Consider the following 23,073-nt stretch of genomic DNA (forward strand, 5'->3'; position numbering starts at 1 on the left):
AGCACCCTCGTCACCCCTCTCCACTGTGGGATGTTGCGCACAAGCGACAACGTTGTTACGAGCTGCCAAGAGCAACCACAAGAGGAACAACGTCAGCGTCACCGAGTTTTGGTGAGTCTCCAAATGGATATGTGACCGGTGCAAAGTCGATGTTGCAACCAACACATGCTGATGCTGGTACCGGTGAAAGCAAAGTTACGACGATGGTGCGACAGCTGCGTTGGGGTGGCGTGATGCTGCAACCAGTGCTCGGAGATGCTGAAATGGGCGATGTGGGCAGCGTTGAACGCTGCGACGGGACTATACAATGTTGCAGCCTTTGCCGGAAATGTAGGAACCGGTGATGCGTGAAGGTACGACGGCGCTGCTAAAATCCACGGTGGGAAAGCGCGATGCTGCAACCGTCGCCGGATATGCTGGAACCAGTGATGCATGATGAAGCCGCAATGCCAACGCTGAAAGCTGCGACGACCGACGGGACGGCGCGATGTTGTAACTATTGGTTTAGCAGCCGTGATAAGCGTCCCCAAGCACTACTACTCCGCTGCGCAGGTCGATCCATGCGACGGTTCCTTATGTGACCGATCGCTCGCTACGCCGGTCAACCACTTCGTCGACCATTTTCCAAACTAGTCTCGCACGACCTGAAAACCAACGGTGAACACATGGCCACATTTGGTCACTACTTGGATGGTTAGGAGGTGCTATCTTCAGCCCATCAACCCATTTATCTGTATTTATTTTACGCTTTTCGGCGATGTGCGTTAAGTAAGAGGAGACGTCTCCATTCACTACATGCATGTGGCGACTTTATCAATCTTATAAAATAATGTGTTGGCTTAGTCTTTTAAAGATGCTTATACAGTAATAATGTGTGCATATGTTTTCTTATTCGTCGGTCGGTTGAAAACTTGAAATCACACTTTACTGCAGGCCATCGATCCCGTACGACGTGTGAAACAGTGATCGATGGTCGATCAGTGACGTGTACGTACTACGAAATGGAAGAAAATACTACTCGAAATGTTTTTCTTGTGGCCAACGAATCTCCAGAAAATCAATCGAGATGTAACAACGCGCCTGCTTTTTACCGGCCGCTCACCCTTCCACGAGAAGCTCCGGGGAGTACACACAGACCATAGGATTTGCTCCGACAAGTCTCCGGCCGCAGCTTCAACCACACACCGCGGTCCGCAGTTCACACGCATTAAAACGGCAGCCGGAGTCGCAACCACCACCGCTCGCCTGCTCCGCGGCCTCCAACAGCCCACGCCCATGCCGCCGCCGCCCGAGGACCATCCCCTGCCGCGGCCAAAGCCGAAGCCTCCCAAGCCCAGGCCCAGGCCGGAGAGGATGAGGCCGAAGCCGGAGCCGGTGCGCGACCAGCCCGACGCCGTCTTCCCGTTCCCTGCCGACACCTTGGCCTGCGCCGCGCACTGCTCAGAGCCGTGCGCCCACTACGGCCTCTGCCGGCCGCCGCCGCCCTCGCGCACCGCCACCGTGCACCTCCGGCCCTCCTCCCGCCTCCCCACCCCGCTCGTCGCTGTATCGGCGTCCGTCCTCGCCGTGTCCGTGGTGCTCCTCCTCGTCCTGCTCGTCTGCCACGTCGTGCGCCGGCGCCGGCGCCAGCGCGCCAACGCTGCGCCGCTGCCGCTGCCGCTGCACCACCAGGCCGCCCAGGGGGGGCCTCCGGCCGACGTGGCGGTCCCGGTGCCAGCGGACAGCGACTCCGACGACGGGGTGCACCACGTGTGGTACATACGCACCGTGGGGCTCGACGAGCGCGCCATCGCGGCCATCACCGCGCTGGTGTACGACCCCGACAAGTGCCGCGCCCTGGGGCTCGGCGGCGACGGCTGCGCGGTGTGCCTCGCGGAGTTCCGCGGCGGGGAGACGCTGCGCCTGCTGCCGCGGTGCGGCCACGCGTTCCACCGCGGCTGCATCGACACCTGGCTCCGCGCCCATGTCAACTGCCCGCTCTGCCGCGCTCCGGTCAGGGTCGCCGCCGGCGCGCACCAGACCGCCGCCCCCGGTAGCAACGTGAGCGAGCCCGCGGCAAACCTAGCCGCGGCCGATGGTGCTGGCGCCGAGGAGACCGGGGGCGACGTCGTCCTGTCGACGGAGATGGCTGTGAGGCGCGCCGCGTCCATGATGGCGCTCCCGAGGCTGCCGTGGCCGGACGTCTCCCTACGGCCGCTGGCGTCGAACAGTGCGCGAGAGGGGGAGATGATGGGCCTAGCGAAGTTCAGTAGAGCGCTGAAATCGTGCGAAGCGTTGGAGATGGCCGGCGTCGCGGTAGGCAGGTCGGCGTCGTTCGGCGCGGCGCCGCCGCGTTTTCCGGGGCGGTCAGGCCAACCGGCCACCGGCGTCAACGCCGATGAGATCCAACGTTGAACTGCGATCGATGCTGCTGCTGGGGTGGAAGTTTTTGGAGTGAACAGCGTGAGCTTGTGCATACACCCTGAGAATGTCAGAAATTGTAAATAAGAATTGCTGACGCAAAAGTTGTGCTCTCGATCTTCTATGCAAGAATCTACTAATAAGCTATGAAGATCTTAGATATGAGCATCATAAGCGCATGTTCATCTTCTGGTTCGTTCATATATGTGCTTTAAAAAGTATGTGTTGTTACAAAAAAAAATGCTTATCGATTTCAAGTTTCATTTAATCTTTCCATGCCATGTATATTCAATTTTTTGGGCAATTGCTTGGATTAAGTCTTAGTCGATGCTATATTCATAACATCCTATGTGAAGAACCATGCAAATTTTTTATTTTTTATTTATATATTATGTTACTTGACTTAAACTTTGTTAAGTCTCAGTCGACTGAGACCTAACCATACCTATTTTGTATACTAGCTAGTTTTGGGGGTTTGCCGGAATTAACAAGTTTTGATTCAGTTGCGATTCACCGTTTTGGACGTCTGATGATCATCAAGTTGATAAAGTTTCAGGTCCCAAGCTAGTAAAGTAAGCATGCAGCTAATTTCGATCCATTTCAACCCAGTTAAAGCGTGGGGATGGTGATGTGGAATTTATCCTGTTCCAATCTGAAATGAGCTGGATCCCATTTCCAATCCTCTGCGCCCAAAAGAACGCATTATCTTAGATTCATAAAAGAAAATACTCCCTCCGTTCTTAAATATAAGTCATTTTTAAGATTTCACTATAAACTATATAGAAAGTAAAATGAGTTAATTTATATTTTAAAATATATCTATATATTCGTATATAGTTTATAATGAAATATCTAAAAAGATTTAGATTTAGGAAAGGAGAGAGTACAATAGAGACTTGCCTGCCTGAATCAGAATTCTCAAGGAAGTTCCAGCGAGCGACTGGTCACCCACCTTGCCTTTTTGTCACCATCGCCCTACCAAGACTGCATTAAAAATGATGCCTCCATTGGCACTGCCAAAGCAGGAGGCGAGGTGGGCAGTCAATCCCAGTCACCTCATCAAAATGCAGATGTGCATCATTTATTTGCACCAAGAAACTGCTGCTGTTCATTAAATGAGATGGGTGAGCGTCAGGCGTGAGAGTCCGAGAGATGGAGTAGAAATCAAGCACTTGAGAGTCCATCGACGGTTCTTTCATGCGAGATATTGGTGCAGCAGGTACAGGTATGATCCTCAGGGACAGCAATGGCACTGTTATTTTCTCAGCATATCTGTACTTATTCCACTGCAAAGATGCCCTTAAAGCTGAGATTAGTGCCACTCTTGAAGGACTGTCACTGAGCATGTAACGGTCAGAGTTGCCTATCATTATTCATTCTGATAGCTCAACTGTTATTGCGGCCTTCACAAACGATTTACTGGACCGGTCGGCATATGGTCATCTGATTATGGAGATTAAGAACATGCTAGCTCTTGGATGTTTATTCTGTTAAAAGTAGATCGTAGTTAAAATAGAGTTGTTCATAGTCTAGCTAATATTGGTCATTCTGGGGTTGCACCGCCTGTTGGGTGCAGCGAGTTCTAGACGCTGCTTCAGAGTTTGTATTAGCAGTCTGTAACACTATTTCTAAGGAATAAAACTCATGCTTTACCTCGCAAAAAAATTTGTACAACCAACGAATGGCTATATGACGTTGACATGTCATCTATAGCCAAGATTATTGCTAGCATGTACAATAGTTAGATGTAAATGTGTGCTACTTTATTAATGCATGGCCCACACCCTAGACCGTACTCTCACATCGTGCCTAGGAGCATGTGTTGCAGCTGGCTCTTATTCTATAGCCGGCTCATCTTCTCTCTCCTCTTCTCTCCCCTCCGTGTCAGCAAAAATATAATATTTTAACTGTTATACCCCGCGTTCTCACATTGTACTTGCTCCGAGGAGATTGGACAAGGATCATTAAGCTCTGTCATGTTTGTCCTCCGGGTAGGCTGTTTCTTGCGGAAAGAAGTCTGTATTACAACGAGTAGGGCATTTTGGAGGGCAAGCTATCCTGAATTTTTTTCAAAAAATAGAAGTCAATTTTTTTACAATTTCAGAAAGTTCTGAAAAAAGTACACATGCATGTAAGGATGTAATGTATACGCGTGTAAAATTTCAGGATGAAATACCTTGAATTGCGAGCTGCAAAAAAGTAATAATTAATGGACTTTGAGGATGAACAGTACATAACGCTAAAAAGGCCCTGATTTGTCTTTTTGTGTAGCTCTCATTTTAACGTATTTCGGCCTGAAAAGTTCTAAACATGCACATTATATATCTAGGTATATGGGTATTTATTTTCGAAATTTGTTGGAACTCAAAATTTTGAATTTTGAAGTTTTCAAATTAAGCCTCCATGGCGCTCGGGCTTCGTTTGGCATTTTCGGTATTACAACCCCAAACTACCATCAAAGTCTAATATACAATAGATTTAAAAAATCTAATATACATTCATAAACTACAAAACCTTCTATTTTACAACCTCCAACTTCCAAAACCATACAAGAGACGGCGCTGGAGCGGTTTGAAACTAGTTTTGACTGTTCAACAACCCAGCCAGCCGCCACGTCACTCCTTGGCTCACTTAACCCTGAATTTTATTTTCCATTCTATTTTATTTTGGCAAAACTTTTTGAAACTTTCCCAGATTTAACATAAGGTTAGTGCGGATTTTCGATATATTTTTTGGGAACTTACATTTTTTGGCAAAAGTTTGACCCAAAATGGCTATGGATTTGAATTTTCATTCTAAATTTTCTTTGTTTGGCAAACATTGTTAAAACTATTGAATATAAGGGTAATATCGATATTTTCGAATTTTCTCAAAATTTAATGGAAAACCTTTTTTACCAAAATTTGACCCAAAATGGCTCTAAATTTGAATTTTCATTCACGTTTTCTTATGTTTGACAAAACTTGTTGAAACCTTCCTAAATTGAATGAGTGTGGATTTTTGAGAAATTTTTAAATAATTTCTGGGAACTTCCATTTTTTGGCCAAAATTTAACCAATAATGTCTCTCAATGTGTTGTCACGGGGTGACTGATACGTCCATTTTGCATCATGATTTTATATCGATATTTATTGCATTATGGGCTGTTGTTACACATTATGTCACAATACTTATGCCTATTCTCTCTTATTTTACAAGGTCTACATGAAGAGGGAGAATGCCGGCAGCTAGGATTCTGGGCTGGAAAAGGAGCAAATATTAGAGACCTATTCTGCACAGCTCCAAAAGTCATGAAGTTGGAAGTTATTTCCAGAATATATAAAAATATTGGGCGAAAGAAGTTCCTGGGGGGGCACCCACTGTCCACGAGGGTGGGGGCGCGCCCAGAGAGCCCCCTGCCTCGTGGGCTCCCTGGTGGCCCTCTGATGCCCATCTTCTGCTATATGAGGTCTTTCGTCCGAGAAAAAATAATAAGCAAGCTTTGGGGAAGAAACTCCGCCGCCACGAGGCGGAACCTTGGCGATACTAATCTAGGGCTCCGGCAGAACTGTTCTGCCGAGAAAACTTCCCTTCGGGAGGGGGAAATCATCACCAACGATCCTCTCATCGGGAGGGGGTCAATCTCCATCAACATCTTCACCAGCACCATCTCATCTCAAACCCTAGTTCATCTCTTGTATCCAATCTTTGTATCCAAATCTCAGATTGGTGCCTGTGGGTTGCTAGTAGTGTTGATTACTCCTTGTAGTTGATGCTAGTTGGTTTACTTGGTGGAAGATCATATGTTCAGATCCATTATGCATATTAATACCCCTCTGATTATGAACATGAATATGCTTTGCCAGTAGTTACGTTTGTTTCTGAGGACATGGGAGAAGTCTTGCTATAAGTAGTCATGTGAATTTGGTATTCGTTCGATATTTTGATGAGATGTATGTTGTCATCCCTCTAGTGGTGTCATGTGAACGTCGACTACATGACACTTCACCAATGTTTGGGCCTAGAGGGAGTCATTGGGAAGTAATAATTAGATGATGGGTTGCTAGAGTGACAGAAGCTTAAACCCTAGTTTATGCGTTGCTTCGTAAGGGGCTGATTTGGATCCATATGTTTCATGCTATGGTTAGGTTTACCTTAATACTTATGTTGTAGTTGCGAATGCTTGCAATGGGGGTTAATCATAAGTGGGATGCTTGTCCAAGTAAGGACAGTACCCAAGCACCGGTCCACCCACATCAAATTATCAAAGTACCGAATGCGGATCATATGAACGTGATGAAAACTAGCTTGACGATAATTCCCATGTGTTCTCAGGAGCGCTTTCCTTCATATAAGAGTTTGTACAGGCTTGTACTTTGCTACAAAAAGGATTGGGCCATCTTGTTGCACCTTATTTACTTTTATTACTTGCTACTCATTACAAATAACCTTATCACAAAACTATTTGTTACCGATAATTTCAGTGCTTGCAGAGAATACCTTACTGAAAACTGCTTATCATTTCCTTCTGTTCCTTGTTGGGTTCGACACTCTTACTTATCGAAAAGCTACGATAGATCCCCTACACTTGTGGGTCATCAAGACTCTTTTCTAACGCCGTTGCTGGGGAGTGAACCGCCTTTAGTAGGTGGAATTTGGTAAGAAAAAATTTATATAGTGTGCTGAAATTTAATGTCACTTGTTACTATGGAACATAATCCTTTGAGGGGCTTGTTCGGGGTATATTCACCCCGATCAGTAGAGTAAAGAGTTGCTCCTCAACCTACTGAACCTACTGAAAATGTTTACTTTGAAATTCCTTCGGGTATGATAGAGAAACTACTAGCTAATCCTTTTGCAGGAGATGGAACATTGCATCCCGATTTACACTTAATCTATGTGGATGAAGTTTGGGGATTATTTAAGCTTGCAGGTATGCCCGATGATGTTATCAAGAAGAAGGTATTTCCTTTATATTTGAAGGGAGATGCATTGACATGGTATAGGCTATGTGATGAAATGGGATCATGGGACTACAAGCGATTGAAATTGGGATTTCATTAGAAGTTTTATCCTATGCATCTTGTTCATCGTGATCGTAATTATATATATAATTTTTGGCCTCGCGAAGGAGAAAGCATCGCTCAAGCTTGGGGGAGGCTTAAGTCAATGTTATATTCATGCCCCAATCATGAGCTCAAGAGAAATGATTATTCAATTTTTTTATGCTCGGCTTTCTCTTAGTAATCGCTCCATGCTCGATACTTCTTGTACTGGATCTTTTATGATGAAGACTATTGAATTCAAATGGGATTTATTGGAAAGAATTAAGCGCAACTCTGAAGATTGGGACCTCAACGAAGGAAAGGAGTCAGGTATAACACCTAAGTTTGTTTGTGTTAAATCTTTTATGGATACCGATGCTTTTCGTGAATTTAACACTGAATATGGACTTGACTCTGAGATAGTATCTTCTTTCTGTGAATCCTTTGCTACTCATGTTCATCTCCCTAAGGAGAAGTGGCTTAAATATAATCCTCCCATTGAAGTAAAAGTAGTTGCACCTATTAAAGTTGAAGAAAATACTATCACTTATGATGATCATGTTGTTCCTGCTGCTTATATTGAGAAACCACATTTCCTTGTTAGGATAAAGAATCATGCTAAAGCTTCAACCGTGGTTAACAAAAGTAATATTAAGACACCTAAACCCCCTGAGCAAATTAAAGTTGAACCTAAGATTGCTATGGTTAAAGATCTCTTGACCGATAATATTGATGGGCATGTTATTTACTTCTGCAATGAAGCTGCTAGAATTGCTAGACCTGATGCTAAAAATAAACATAGACCTATTGTAGGCATGCCTGTTATTTCTGTTAAAATAGGAGATCATTGTTATCATGGCTTATGTGATATGTGTGCTAGTGCAAGTGCAATACCTCATTCCTTGTACGAAGAAATTATGCATGATATTGCACCTGCAGAGATAGAAGATATCGATGTTACCATTAAACTTGCCAATAGAGATATTATTTCACCGATTGGGATTGTTAGAGATGTTGAAGTCTTGTGTGGGAAAGTTAAATACCCTGCTAATTTTCTTGTTCTCGGTTCCCCACAAGATGACTCTTGTGCCATTATATTTGATAGACCCTTCTTGAATACTGTTAATGCTAAGATAGACTGCAATAAGGATATCGTTTCTATTGGTTTAGGGGATATGTCTCATGAGTTTAATTTTGCTAAATTTTGTAGACAACCCCATGATAAACAATTGCCCAGTTAAGATGAAATTATTGGTATTGCTTCTATTGCCGTGCCTCCTACTGACCCTTTAGAACAATATTTGCTAGACCATGAAAATGATATGTTTATGAATGAAATAAGGGAAATGGATGAAGTGTTCTTTAAATAGGGACCTATTATGAAACACAACTTGCCTATTGAAATCCTAGGGGATCCTCCTCCACCCAAGGGTGATCCCGTGTTTGAGCTTAAACCATTGTCTGATACTCTTAAATATGCTTATCTTGATGAAAAGAAGATATATCATGTTATTATTAGTGCTAACCTTTCAGAGCATCAAGAATAGAGATTATTGAAAACTTTGAAGAAGTACCGTGCTGGTATTGGATATACTCTTGATGACCTTAAGGGCATTAGTCCCACTCTATGTCAACACAAAATAAATTTGGAGAAAGATGCCAAACCAGTTATTGATCCCAATGACGGCTAAATCCTAAGATGAAAGAAGTGGTAAGAAAGGAAATATTAAAGCTCCTTGAAGCAGGTATAATTTATCCCGTTGCTGATAGTCAGTGGGTAAGCCCTGTCCATTGTGTCCCTAAGAAGGGAGGTATTACAGTCGTTCCTAATGATAAGGATGAATTGATTCCGCAAAGAATTATTACAGGTTATAGGATGGTAATTGATTTCCGCAAATTAAATAAAGCCACTAAAAATTATCATTACCCTTCGCCTTTCATTGATCAAATGCTAGAAATATTAACCAAACATACGCATTTTTTATTTCTAGATGGTTATTCTGGTTTTTCTCAAATACCTGTGTCAGCTGACGATCAAGAAAAGACTACTTTTACTTGCCCTTTTTGGTACCTTTGCTTATGGATGTATGCCTTTTGGTTTATGTAATGCACCTGCTACCTTTCAAAGATGTATGATGGCTATATTCACTAACTTTTGTGAAAAGATCTGTGAAGTTTTCATGGATGATTTCTCTATTTATGGATCCTCTTTTGATGATTGCTTGAGCAACCTTGATCGAGTTTTGCAGAGATGTGAAGAAACTAACCTTGTCTTGAATTAGGAGAAATTCCACTTTATGGTTAATGAAGGTATTGTCCCGGGGCATAAAATTTCTGAAAGAGGTATTGAAGTTGACAAAGCTAAAGTTAATGCAATTGGAAAGATGTCATGTCCCAAGGACATAAAAGGTATAAGAAGTTTCCTTGGTCATGCCAGTTTTTATAGGAGGTTCATTAAGGACTTCTCAAAAATCTCCCGGCCTCTGACTAACCTATTACAAAAAGATATTCCTTTTGTCTTTGATGATGATTGTGTAGAAGCATTTGAAATACTTAAGAAAGTCTTGATTTCTGCACCTATTATTCAGCCACCTGATTGGAATTTACCATTTGAAATTTTGTGTGATGCTAGTGATTATGCTGTAGGGGTTGTTCTAGGTCAAAGAGTTGATAAGAAATTAAATGTTATTCAATATGCTAGTAAAACTCTGGACAATGCCCAGAGAAATTATGCTACTACTGAAAAAGAATTCTTAGCAGTTGTATTTGCTTGTGATAAGTTCAGACCTTATATTGTGGATTCTAAAGTAACTATTCACACTGATCATGCTGCTATTAAATATCTTATGGAAAAGAAAGGTGCTAAACCTAGACTTATTAGATGGGTTCTCCGGCTACAAGAATTTGATTTGCATATTATTGATAGAAAGGGAGCTGAGAACCCTGTTGCAGATAACTTGTCTAGGTTAGAAAATGTTCTTGATGACCCACTACCTATTGATGATAGCTTTCCTGATGAACAATTAGCTGTCATAAATGCTTATCGTACTGCTCCATGGTATGTTGATTATGCTAATTATATTGTTGCTAAGTTTATGCCACCTAGTTTCACATACCAGCAAAAGAAAAAGTTCTTCTATGATTTAAGACATTACTTCTGGGATGACCCACACCTTTATAAAGAAGGAGTAGATGGTGTTATTAGACGTTGTGTACCTGAGCATGAACAGGAACAGATCCTACGTAAGTGTCACTCCAAAGCTTATGGAGGACACCATGCTGGAGATAGAACTGCACATAAGGTATTTCAATCCAGTTTTTATTGGCCTACTCTCTTCAAGGATGCCCGTATGTTTGTCTTATCTTGTGATGAATGTCAAAGAATTGGTAATATTAGTAGACGTCAAGAAATGCCTATGAATTATTCACTTGTTATTGAACCATTTGATGTTTGGGGCTTTGACTATATGGGACCTTTTACTTCCTCTAATGGGTATATACATATTTTAGTTGTTGTTGATTACGTTACTAAGTGGGTAGAAGCTATTCCAACTAGTAGTGCTGATCATAACACCTCTATTAATATGCTTAAAGAAGTTATTTTTCCGAGGTTTGGAGTCCCTAGATATCTAATGACTGATGGTGGTTCACATTTTATTCATGGTGCCTTTCGTAAAATGCTTGCCAAGTATGATGTTAATCATAGAATTGCATCTCCTTATCACCCACAGTCTAGTGGCCAAGTAGAACTTAGCAATAGAGAGCTTAAATTAATTTTGCAAAAGACTGTTAATAGATCTAGAAAGAATTGGTCCAAGAAACTTGATGATGCATTATGGGCTTATAGAACTGCATATAAAAATCCTATGGGTATGTCTCCATATAAAATGGTCTATGGTAAAGCATGTCACTTACCTCTTAAATTAGAACATAAGGCATATTGGGCTATTAAAGAGCTCAACTATGACTTCAAACTTGCTGGTGAGAAGAGGCCTTTTGACATTAGCTCAATTGATGAATGGAGAACCCAAGCTTATGAAAATGCCAAGCTGTTTAAAGAAAAAGTTAAAAGATGGCATGATAAAAGGATACAAAAACGTGAGTTCATTGTAGGTGATTATGTATTGTTATACAACTCTCGTTTAAGATTTTTTGCAGGCAAACTTCTCTCTAAATGGGAAGGTCCTTACGTCATCGAGGAGGTCTACCGTTTCGTGCCATAAAAATCAACAACTTCGAAGGCACAAATTCGAAGGTGGTGAACAGTCAAAGAATCAAAAATTATATCTCAGGTAATCATATAAATGTTGAAACTAATATTATTGAAACCGTAACCCCGGAGGAATACATAAGGGACACTTTCCAGAACGTTTCAGACCCCGAAAAGGAATAGGTACGTGGTACGGTAAGTAAACCGACTCCAAAACAGTTCTAATGGCAATATTTCTCCATTTTGGAATATATAAAAAATAGGAAAATAAGAAGCAGACCGGAAAGGACACGGGGCTTCCACGAGGGTGGAGGGCGCGCCCTACCCCCCTGGGCGCGCCCCCTGCCTCGTGGGCACCTCATGTGCTCTCCGGACTCCGTTTTCTTGCACGATGCTTCTTTTGGTCGGTAAAAATTCATTATATAATCTCCTGAAGGTTTTGACCACCATATCACATGAATATCCTTTGTTTTTGTTTCGAGCTGTTTCTACTGCAGATTTAGAGCAAGATGTCTTCTCAAGAGTCATTCGGGGAGAGTCGGGTGTCTCATCCGACACCGGGGCCAAGAGCAAACAGCAATGCTGACCACTTTGGGCCCTCAACGGAGGAGGAGATGGAAGCTGACTTGAAAAGGATAGATGCCATGGAGGAGGACCAAGAAGTTACTTCTCGTTTCCGGGCAGGATTCACGATTGGGGAACTACAGAGCTTAGCTATTCCAAACTCGGTCATCCCTTCCAATGTTAGATTTCTTTCTTATGAAAAAGAGTGTTACTTGTTCTCCCGCAGCTATGCAACATCCTTGGGTAAAAGGAGCTTTAGCCGTTACGGGCAAGCTTCGAAAGGAAATAATGGGCCTCAAGCAGCAAGTTAATAAGCTCGAAGAAGATAATCGTATCTTGAGGGGCATCATCGCCAAGAATATCACATCACCACCCCCGAAGAAGGAGACATAAACACATGGGTATGGGTACTCCCCTTGGCAACTGCCAAGCTTGGGAGAGTGCCCCGGTATCGTATCACCATCACTCTTATCTTTACCATTTTTCTTAGTTCGATCCTTTTGATAATATCTTGATCTAGTAGAATAAAGTTTTAGTATGATCTAGTTGTGAGTTTTGCTTTATGATCTTCTTGTGTAATCAAGTCCGTGAGCCATATATAATAAAGATTAGTGTTGAGTCAAGGGCTTGATTATTTTTCTATGATCTTGAGGGAATAAAATAAAAGATAAGAAATAAGAAGAAATAAATAGATCATATGGATCTTATGGAGAGAATGAGCTCACATATAAAGAGTATGATGAATAAAAGTTGTTGAGAGTTGACAAACATAGTTTTGGTCATCGCTGCAATTAATAGGAAGTAATAAAGAAAGAGAGGTTTTCACATATAAATATACTATCTTGGACATCTTTTATAATTGTGGGCACTCACTAAAGTATGATATGCTAAAGAGTTGAGTTGGACAAGGAAGACAACGTAATGGGTTATGTTTTCTTACATCTGAGATAAATTATATTGTTATGGATCATCCAACATGTTGAGCTTGCCTTTCCCTCTCATGCTAGCCACTTTCTTTGCACCAAGTAGAGATACTACTTGTGCTTCCAAATATCCCTAAACCCAGTTTTGCCATGAGAGTCCACCATATCTACCTATGGATTGAGTAAGATCCTTCAAGCAAGTTGTCATTGGTGCAAGCAATAAAAATTGCTCTCTAAATATGTATGACTTATTAGTGTGGAGAAAATAAGCTTTATACGATCTTGTGATATGGAAGAAATAAAAGCAACAGGCTACATAATAAAGTTCCATATCACAAGTGGAAATATAAAGTGACGTTCTTTTGCATTAAGATTTCGTGCATCCAACCATAAAAGTGCATGACAACATCTTCTCCCCTCTGTGAAGGGCCTATCTTTTATTCTTGTCTTATACTTCATGCAAAGAGTCATGATGATTTTCACCTTTCCTTTTTACATTTTATCCTTTGGCAAGCACAATGTGTTGGAAAGATCCAGATATACATATGTAACGCCCCGGAGACACCCGCCGGTGGTCGTTACTCCTGGAGGGATCTAGACTGGCCCCACAGATCAATACTAGTCTTTTCTGTGCACTTTGTCCTTACTCATGCGCACCCGGGAGCAACTTTCCGGTCGGTCACCCATCCTGACACTACTCCAAGCTGAGCACACTTAACTTTGGAGTTCTATCCGAATGGGCTCCCGGAAAATAAGGAATTCCTTATTGATATGAGTAGTCTATCATCCCTAATAAGCCAGGCCATCACATACACCCCCACTCAGAGGAACCGACGTCCTCGTCGGGCCACAGGAACGTTCCCTCTTGGCACATACGTTTGTGCTTCCAGTCCAGTACATGTGCCATGTCATGTGCCACGACAGGTCACAAACATCATGAACAACACGACCACGCACCTATCCGCAACCATCCGTGTAACCGCGAGGGTTGGCTCTGATACCAACTTGTAACGCTCCGGACACACCCGCCGGTGGTCGTTACTCCTGGCAGGATCTAGACTGGCCCCACAGATCAATACTAGTCTTTTCTGGCACTTTGTCCTCACTCATGCGCACCCGGGAGCAACTTCCCGGTCAGTCACCCATCCTGACACTACTCCAAGTTGAGCACGCTTAACTTTGGAGTTCTGTCCGAATGAGCTCCCGGAAAAGAAGGAATTCCTTATTGATATGAGTAGTCTATCATCCCTAATAAGCCAGGCCATCACAATATAGCTAATTGGATGTGAGTGTTCATGAACTATTATTGTTGACATTACCCTTGAGGTAAAATGTTGGGAGGCAAAACTATAAGCTCCTATCTTTCTCTGTGTCCGATTAAACTTCATAACCATAAATATCGCATGAGTGTCAGCAATTGTGAAAGACTAAAAGATGGTTCAGTATGTGGACTTGCTGAAAAGCTCTTATATTGACTCTTTCCTATGTTATGATAAATTGCAATTGCCTCAATGACTGATATTAGAGTTTGTTGGTTCTCAATGAAGTTTACGATTCATACTTGAAATTGTGATTGAATTATTACTTTAGCATAAGACATCATATGACTATATATATATATATATATATATATATATGTTGTTCTAAGAATGATCATGATGCCCTCATGTCCGTATTTTATTTTTATCGACACCTCTATCTCCAAACATGTGGACATATTTTTCAATTTGGGCTTTAGCTTGAGGACAAGCGAGGTCTAAACTTGGGGGAGTTGATACGTCCATTTTGCATCATGCTTTTATATTGATATTTATTGCATTATGGGTTGTTGTTACACATTATGTCACAATACTTATGCCTATTCTCTCTTATTTTACAAGGTTTACATGAAGAGGGAGAATGCCGGTAGCTGGGATTCTGGGCTGGAAAAGGAGCAAATATTAGAGACCTATTCTGCACAGCTCCAAAAGTCCGGAAACTTCACGGAAGTTATTTCCAGAATATATAAAAAATATTGGGCGAAAGAAGTTCCTGAGGGGGGCCACCCACCGTCCACGAGGGTGGGGGCGCGCCCTACCCCCATGGGCGCGCCCCCTGCCTCATGGGCTCCCTGGTGGCCCCCTGATGCCCATCTTCTGCTATATGAGGTCTTTCGTCCGAGAAAAAAATAATAAGCAAGCTTTCGGAAAGAAACTCCGCCACCACGAGGCGGAACCTTGGCGGAATCAATCTAGGGCTCCGGCAGAGGTGTTCTACCGGGGAAACTTCCCTCCGGGAGGGGGAAATAATCACCATCGTCATCACCAACGATCCTCTCACCGGGAGGGGGTCAATCTCCATAAACATCATCACCAGCACCATCTCATCTCAAACCCTAGTCATCTCTTGTATCCAATCTTTGTATCCAAACTTCAGATTGGTACCTGTGGGTTGCTAGTAGTGTTGATTACTCCTTATAGTTGATGCTAGTTGGTTTACTTGGTGGAAGATCATATGTTCAGATCCATTATGCATAGTAATACCCCTCTGATTATGAACATGAATATGCTTTGTGAGTAGTTACGTTTGTTCCTGGGGACATGGGAGAAGTCTTGCTATAAGTAGTCATGTGAATTTGGTATTCGTTCGATATTTTGATGAGATGTATGTTGTCATCCCTCTAGTGGTGTCATGTGAATGTCAACTACATGACACTTCACCATTGTTTGGGCCTAGAGGGAGGCATTGGGAAGTAATAATTAGATGATGGGTTGCTGGAGTGACGGAAGCTTAAACCCTAGTTTATGCATTACTTCGTAAGGGGCTGATTTGGATCCATATGTTTCATGCTATGGTTAGGTTTACCTTAATACTTCTGTTGTAGTTGCTGATGCTTGCAATGGGGGTTAATCATAAGTGGGATGCTTGTCCAAGTAAGGACAGTACCCAAGCACCGGTCTACCCACATATCAAATTGTCAAAGTACCGAACGCAAATGATATGAACGTGATGAAAACTAGCTTCACGATAATTCCCATGTGTCCTCGGGAGCGCTTTCCTTCATATAAGAGTTCGTCCAGGCTTGTCCTTTGCTACAAAAAGGATTGGGCCATCTTGCTGCACCTTATTTACTTTTATTACTTGCTACTCGTTACAAATAACCTTATCACAAAACTATCTGTTACCGATAATTTTAGTGCTTGCAGAGAATACCTTACTGAAAACTGCTTATCATTTCCTTCTGCTCCTCGTTGGTTTTGACACTCTTACTTATCGAAAAGCTACGATAGATCCCCTACACTTGTGGGTCATCAGTGACGTGGCGGCTAACTAGGCTATTAACCATTCTCAAAGTAGTCCAGATTCTTGCCCGGTTATGGAAGTTGGAGGTTGTCAAATAGACCGTTTCATAGTTCAGGGTTGTATATTAGACTTTGGCGATAGTCTGAGGTTGTAATTTGAACTTATCTCTATCTTGTCCTGGACAAGATTCAGGGCCTTTTTATTTGGAAAGTTAAGAAGGATACAAGTTTCTTCGCACCCTCTACTTCCATCTTCACTGGTTTGAAAATGAAGTCTGAACAACTTTTTGTTCAACATGGTGTATGTGCGGGTAGCCATATGAAAACCCAAGGAAATACACCGATGCATCATGTGTCTCCTAGCATGAATTTTTTGAGTTGCGTAATTTGATGGTCTCTAAGATTCAAGTACGACATATCTATGCCATGCTTTGAAGTGTCAAATCTTGGGACTTGAGGGTGTAGTCACATGTATTTGCCCAATCATGTTTCCCAGCATAATGAGACTACACATACGACAGATAAAATGAATTAATTTCCATATGAAACTTTTGTCATTTTAAAATATTCATTTTAATTCCGTTGCTCCATAATTTTTTATTCAAACTTTTGCAAATCATTAGCACTATTAGTGCTTGATTTTGTACTGGTATATCTTTATCTAATGCACTATGGAAAACAACCTAAAAAAATGTTCATGTTCACTCAAATCCTCCGAAAACTAAGGAACTACCAATTATGTTGATTTCGTTGCAGATTGCAGCTTACCAAACAATACTGGATTCTACAACAAACATTGTACGACGTCATGGACAATTTAGATGTTTACGACGATTTGGCTGTCAAGGCAAGACAAACAATATCTGTTGAAATCTGGGTTGAGAACTACCAAAAGAACGAGCCTGATTATGGTAATGGTGTACAAGTTGGGGGAATGTAAGCTAATGGTACAAAGCTATGGTATATTTGAAATGTCCATTGCTTGACAAAGCTCAAGAACTTTTGCTATTTGCCATAGTTTCAAAGGGGCCAAATTTGTCTATGGGGCCCTCGTTCTTCTCAACCTCTCAAGAGTCCATCAAGCGCATTATTTTGAATATGTTCCATGATTTATATGTTAGGACCCTCAATATTTCCTACCTTAACTTCGGTGTCGTGAGCCTGATCTCCAAGCTAGTATGGATGATCGGATGCCGGCATCGCTCTTGTGTCATTCCCCCCTTTGGGCGTCATTCTTGGAGGTGTGCATAGGCTCAAGGGACCAGTGGACGGCTCCTGCGGTGGAGTGGCGGTTCCTCTGATGCATCGATGATGTGGTGTCTTGGTGGCGTGGCGCTGCAGGGTCTCGGCGACAGATGCGTGATGATGGACGAACATAGGAAGGTGATGTTGTCTGGCGTCGTGGTGGCGTCAATGACAGGCTTAGCAAGGTGGATGTGTCAGTGCCTGCTATGAAGATGAATCAGTGGAAGACGATGGTGACAACCTCTGCAGCGTGCACATGAGGAGCCCACTGTGAGTGCGCCGGACCGTTGTGTGACCCAGACCCGACAATTCAGCTTGGTTTGGGCCTCCGGCTTTAGATGTTGGGCTTTAGTGTGAGGTCTGGGTATGTGGACCCGACAATCTGCACCCCTTCATCAAGTGGATAAGAGTAGCAACAGATGTCGCCAAGATGATGACTTCAGACTTATTCATGTATTACTTTGTAATGACTTGACGAATAATTAATAAAATGACTGCATGCATTGTCTTGATGCAGAGGCCAGGGGTCATCCTCCTTTTTGATTTTTTAATAATATTTTTGGAAGCAATGATAGCATTTCCAGCAATAACAATCATGCTTCATGTTAAAGCAGGACTTGGTACATGCAGTTTAGTTTGTTCCTTAGTACTAGCCTTATGTTCAATTTGACCCGATGAATATGCATATGAGAATCACACATTGGACTATTTATGTAGTTTTTAAATAGCATTGTTGTTATTTAATACCCTATCTACGCAACAATGTAATCTAACTGACGGAATTAAGTTGAGAGGGATTTGTATCCCACTACGTAAATATATTGGTCAAAAAATCTACCATTTATTTTCAAGGTGTCAGTTGGATTGTTGTTGCAAATATTAGGTAGGTAACTGGTCGTGGGATTTAACTTGGTCCAATGTAAATAAATATAAATAATTTTTATATCCACCATGCTTAATTATTTTTAGTGATTAATAAGCCATACCCAAATGTATAAGACTATGATGTCTTTTCTATAGCACTAACATTAATGACACTTCTGGGTCTATGAATTTTATGTATGCATATACACAAGATATCAATATCTTCTCATTAATGAATCTATGCAAATGTATCATATATAATTTCATTAATTTCCACCATAAGGAGCACAATAAATGCCAAACATATTTGTTTCTTTTATGGCCGTTTACACCTATATATATTCTATTTGCATACTTTCCATTGCATCCTTCTTGAAGGATAGTGCAAATATTCACATCTCCCTCACCCCAAAGATGATGAAACATGTCTACATTTTCTTGGTACTCTTTGCCTTATGCTTAGGTAAAGTATCTACGACATGGTGTCACAACCCATATCCAAGAAGGCACAAGCAATTACAAAAGGGGGCATCGTCCAGTGAGAGAATAATATCGATTGAGGCTGAATTGCAAGAGGGCCAAATAGTCGAACATGTAAGTTCATGCTTCTAGACAGCATATTTGTATATTTTATCTACCATGTTAATATTATCTTCTACTTCAACTTTTCTTGGATTTATTAAATAAGAGCCCAATTAAGTTTTCTTATTGATATACTTTATTAGGACTTGCAAAAATCAATTTAACAAAAGTCCATATTCATATCAAACATTTCTCCCGTACTCCTAGCATGAATATTTTTGAGTTGCGCTCCATCGTTCGAAGTCAAGCCACTCCCTTTGATCCAAAAATGTGATTTCATCTTCCTTTCCTTGTTTTGTATAATGTCCATCAACTAAGAGTTCTGGTCTACAATAGGATTTAATTTAGTGGACTCTGGCGTGAGGCTGCTTTGTTAGTGGCAACAATGTCAAGGATGCGCATAGATTTTTTTTATAGTTTTAGGATTTTAGGAAAACATTTTGGATCACTACAGGATGACATTGCAGAATAATGTTTTTTTAATTTTGTATCCAATCATACAATTTTCACTTATAGTGCAAATAATTAAAAATATATTATTGTTTGCATATACAAGTTCTATGCTATGATTTGAAGTGTGAAACCTTGGGACTCGAGGGTGTAGTCACATGCATTGGACCAATCGGGTTTCCCAACATACCGAGACTACATACGAAAAGTAAAATGGCTTCATTTCCTTGTCAACCTTTTGCCATTTTAAATATTCATTTAAATTTCCATTGCTCCGTAATTTTTGGTTAAAATTTCACAACTTACCACAATTAGTTTACACTTGCTACTTGCTTTTGTCCTGTTATATTTTTATCTAATGCATTGTGTGGAAGACAACCTATAAAAATGTCCCTGTTTCATTCAATCCTCAAAAAATCAAAAAGGAACAACTAATTATGTTGATTTCATTGCAGATTGCAGCTTACCAAATAACACCAAATTCTACAACAACATTGTACGGTGCCATGGCAACTTTAGATGTTTATGAGTCTCTGGCTGTCAAGGCGGGACAAATAGTATCAGCTGAAATCTGGGTAGAGAATTACCAAAAGGAGAAGCCTAATGATGTCAATGTTGTACAAGTTGGATGGAATGTAAGCCAGATTTGCCTTATTGATATAAAACTATGGTATATTTGAAGTGTCCATATTGCTTGATAAATCTGAAGTATTTTTTTCTATTTTTCTATAGATTCAACCTTCTTACTATGGTGACAACAAAACACATTTCTTGATAGGATGGACGGTATAATCAACCTACCCCATTTTTGGTTACTAAGTTTAACTTATTGTTTCAGTTTTTTTTAGAATATTAAGTGCACACTCCTATGTTAGTGCTAACATGAAAAAATAAGGTCAAACGATATCTTGTTGGTTTGACATCTTGTTAACCAAAAGATGATAATGTTGATGGCGTGGCCCCTGATACTCAATCGAAACAACTCAGTCATTTTTCCTCCAAATGTAGCATCTTGTAGTTAAAAGAATATCAGGATATCATGATTATTTACTGTTCATGACACATAAAAAAGGGTTGTGCAGCTTTAGATTTGATATATTTACCAATGCATGCTTTGTATAACCACTGGTTTTCATGGGGATGGTTAGGCTAATGGAAACAAGACGAAGGGATGTTTTGATTTGAAATGCGATGGATTTGTACTAGTTAAAAATCGTCCAATCACTCCAGGAGGCACTCTTGAGGGGAAAACTAAGATATCTATCAAGATATTCAAGGTGTGATGTCAACTTTCTTACCATGTCTCCAATTTTTTTGACTATTCATAGAATTGGATTTATTGGCCTATGTGTTACCTGGAAAATAAGAATTTTATTTCTGTGGTTCATTGTATTTATTGGATATGAGGTTGTTCTGATATATTTTAGAATGATTTGAGTGAGAGTTTCCATACAACAAGTGCATTTCAACTATTTCCATTTTACAGAGTAAAAATAATGGAGATTGGTGGTTACACTTTGCCCATGTTGGTGAAAAGTTTGCTCCGGTGGGGTTTTGGCCACGGAGTCTTTTCCAAAGCTTGTCCGATCATGCAAATTATGTTACTTGGGGCGGCTACACTAGCTCTCTTGTGAGGACCCCCAGCCCTCCTATGGGCAATGGGCGCTGGCCGGGAGGAGACTCTGCTTCATTTCAAAATGTGCAGTGTGTGAACAATGATGGGCATGGTTATCTTCCAATGCCTAACCTTCATTCTAGGGTAACCGATACGGCATGTTATCGAGTTAGTGAATTCATGACTGACAAGTTCAGCTATGGAGGACCTGGTGGATGTGTTAATTAGTACTGTTATGCACTAATATATACTATCATCAATAAATGCGAGTTTCGTCTTTACTATATCATTATGTGAATATTGATTAAGTAATGTCATATACTTGCATTCGAACCAACATGACATTTCAGTCATAGTTTTTTATTTCTATGTTTATCAAATATACTACTCCCTCCGTTCTCTTTTATAAGATGAGACGTTTTGGAAACTTGGTTTTGAACTGTTTTGGACGCTATCTGAATTGTCTAAACATCTATACCTACTAATAAAGCAATGTGCGTTTTTCCGATTCTTTCATCTGTTCACCGCCAAAAACACTTTTCTTTTATTTGAGTAGTACTAATTTTTTTTGCGTCCGTCTGTTAGAACAGAATAATGGTTTGTCCAGAATTTCATATATGGACCACACGCTCTCTGGCCCAGTGAAGCCAGCCCATTTAATTTACTGCCCATGTAGTGGGGAAAACCCTATTTGCCGCACAGTGCGGCATATAGTCAGGCCTTCCCACATGACACCAAGGACTGAGCTGGCCCATTTTCTTATTGTTTGTGTAGTTTTTATTTTCCTTTTTATTTCGTGTTTATATTTTATTTTTCTCCTTTCTAAATTTATTTTAAATTTTTCTGTAAATTTGTAGTTTTCAGAATTTTAAATTTTCTAGATTTTTGAAACAAATACTGTTTTGAATTATTATTTTGGATTTTCATTTTATTTTTCATATCCCAAAAGTTGTTCAAAATTCAAAAAAAAAATATAGTATTTACCAAAAAATAGACTTTGAAAAAACAGTTACATTTAAATAAATCAAGGTTCAGAAAATATTCTTGGTTTAATGAAATGTTCACAAATTGAAAATAATGTTCGCGTTTCCAAAACACATTTTCTAAAATTGTTCCGAATGTTAAAAACACGTTCCTATTTTAGAAACAATCACAAATTCAAAAAATATTCATGATTTTAGAAAATGTTCATGTTTTCAAAAAATGCTTCGGTTTCAAATTATCTCTCCTGTTACAATGCACGGGTATATGTGCTAGTCTTATAAAAGGGAACAGAGGGTGTACAAATCAGAGAAGTGAACTGAAACAATGAAGACTCTGTTCCGTAGCTTTTTTTTAGACAATGCTCCGTAGCTATGTGGGCTCCCAACATGATTTTGGACTGATTTCTCAGCCCGGCCCGGCCCTCTATATTGCACTTTACTCCACTCTCTGAACCTGCATCGTGTGAGGTGAGTGGTGGAGACGAGGTCCAAGATGAGTAATCCCCGCCGCCGCCCCCGCTCGCCGGCGTCGCTGGGCGACGATGACCTTCTCTCGAAGATCCTCCTCCGTCTTCCCCCGCTGCCCTCCTCCCTCTCCCGCTTTTGCCGCCGCTTCCACGCGCACCACGGCCGCCGCAACCCTCCCCTCCTCGTCTTCTTCGTCGAAGATATTGACACCATCCACTTCCAACCCATCCCTGGAGGCCCCCAACCATGTCCCACAGGCCTGCTTCGCCTTCCCGATCCACGCCGAAGGCCCCCTCGGATGCCTCCATGGCCTCGTGCTCTTCCTCTGCAATGCCCACCAGCACCTGGTGTGGGACTCCATCACCGGCGATCAACACCGTGTTGGCGTCCCCCCCGGGTTTGACGACGACCACTCGGTCGGCGGGGCGGTGCTTCGTGCTGCTGCTGGCCACTTCTAGGTTGTC

At 41.4% G+C, this 23,073-nt stretch overlaps 2 protein-coding genes across 2 annotated transcripts; both read left to right on the forward strand.

Moving 5' to 3' along the window:
- Positions 1–1,057: 1,057 nt before the first annotated feature.
- On the forward strand, positions 1,058–2,668 carry LOC125515659 (uncharacterized). The gene has a single exon (XM_048681174.2). The coding sequence runs from the start codon at positions 1,276–1,278 to the stop codon at positions 2,392–2,394; it is 1,119 nt and encodes a 372-aa protein (XP_048537131.1). The 5' UTR covers positions 1,058–1,275; the 3' UTR covers positions 2,395–2,668.
- Positions 2,669–18,871: 16,203 nt separating this feature from the next.
- On the forward strand, positions 18,872–21,447 carry LOC147963613 (protein neprosin-like). Its single transcript, XM_087528354.1, has 5 exons — positions 18,872–19,105; positions 19,999–20,178; positions 20,276–20,329; positions 20,692–20,820; positions 21,030–21,447. Exons 1-5 carry the CDS (start codon positions 18,926–18,928, stop codon positions 21,384–21,386), a joined length of 900 nt encoding a protein of 299 aa, XP_087384480.1. The 5' UTR covers positions 18,872–18,925; the 3' UTR covers positions 21,387–21,447.
- Positions 21,448–23,073: the final 1,626 nt, after the last annotated feature.

The sequence above is a fragment of the Triticum urartu genome, chromosome 6A (genome assembly GCF_056163025.1).
Source record: "Triticum urartu cultivar PI428250 chromosome 6A, HENAU_Tu73, whole genome shotgun sequence".
Classification (NCBI taxonomy): Eukaryota; Viridiplantae; Streptophyta; class Magnoliopsida; order Poales; family Poaceae; genus Triticum; species Triticum urartu.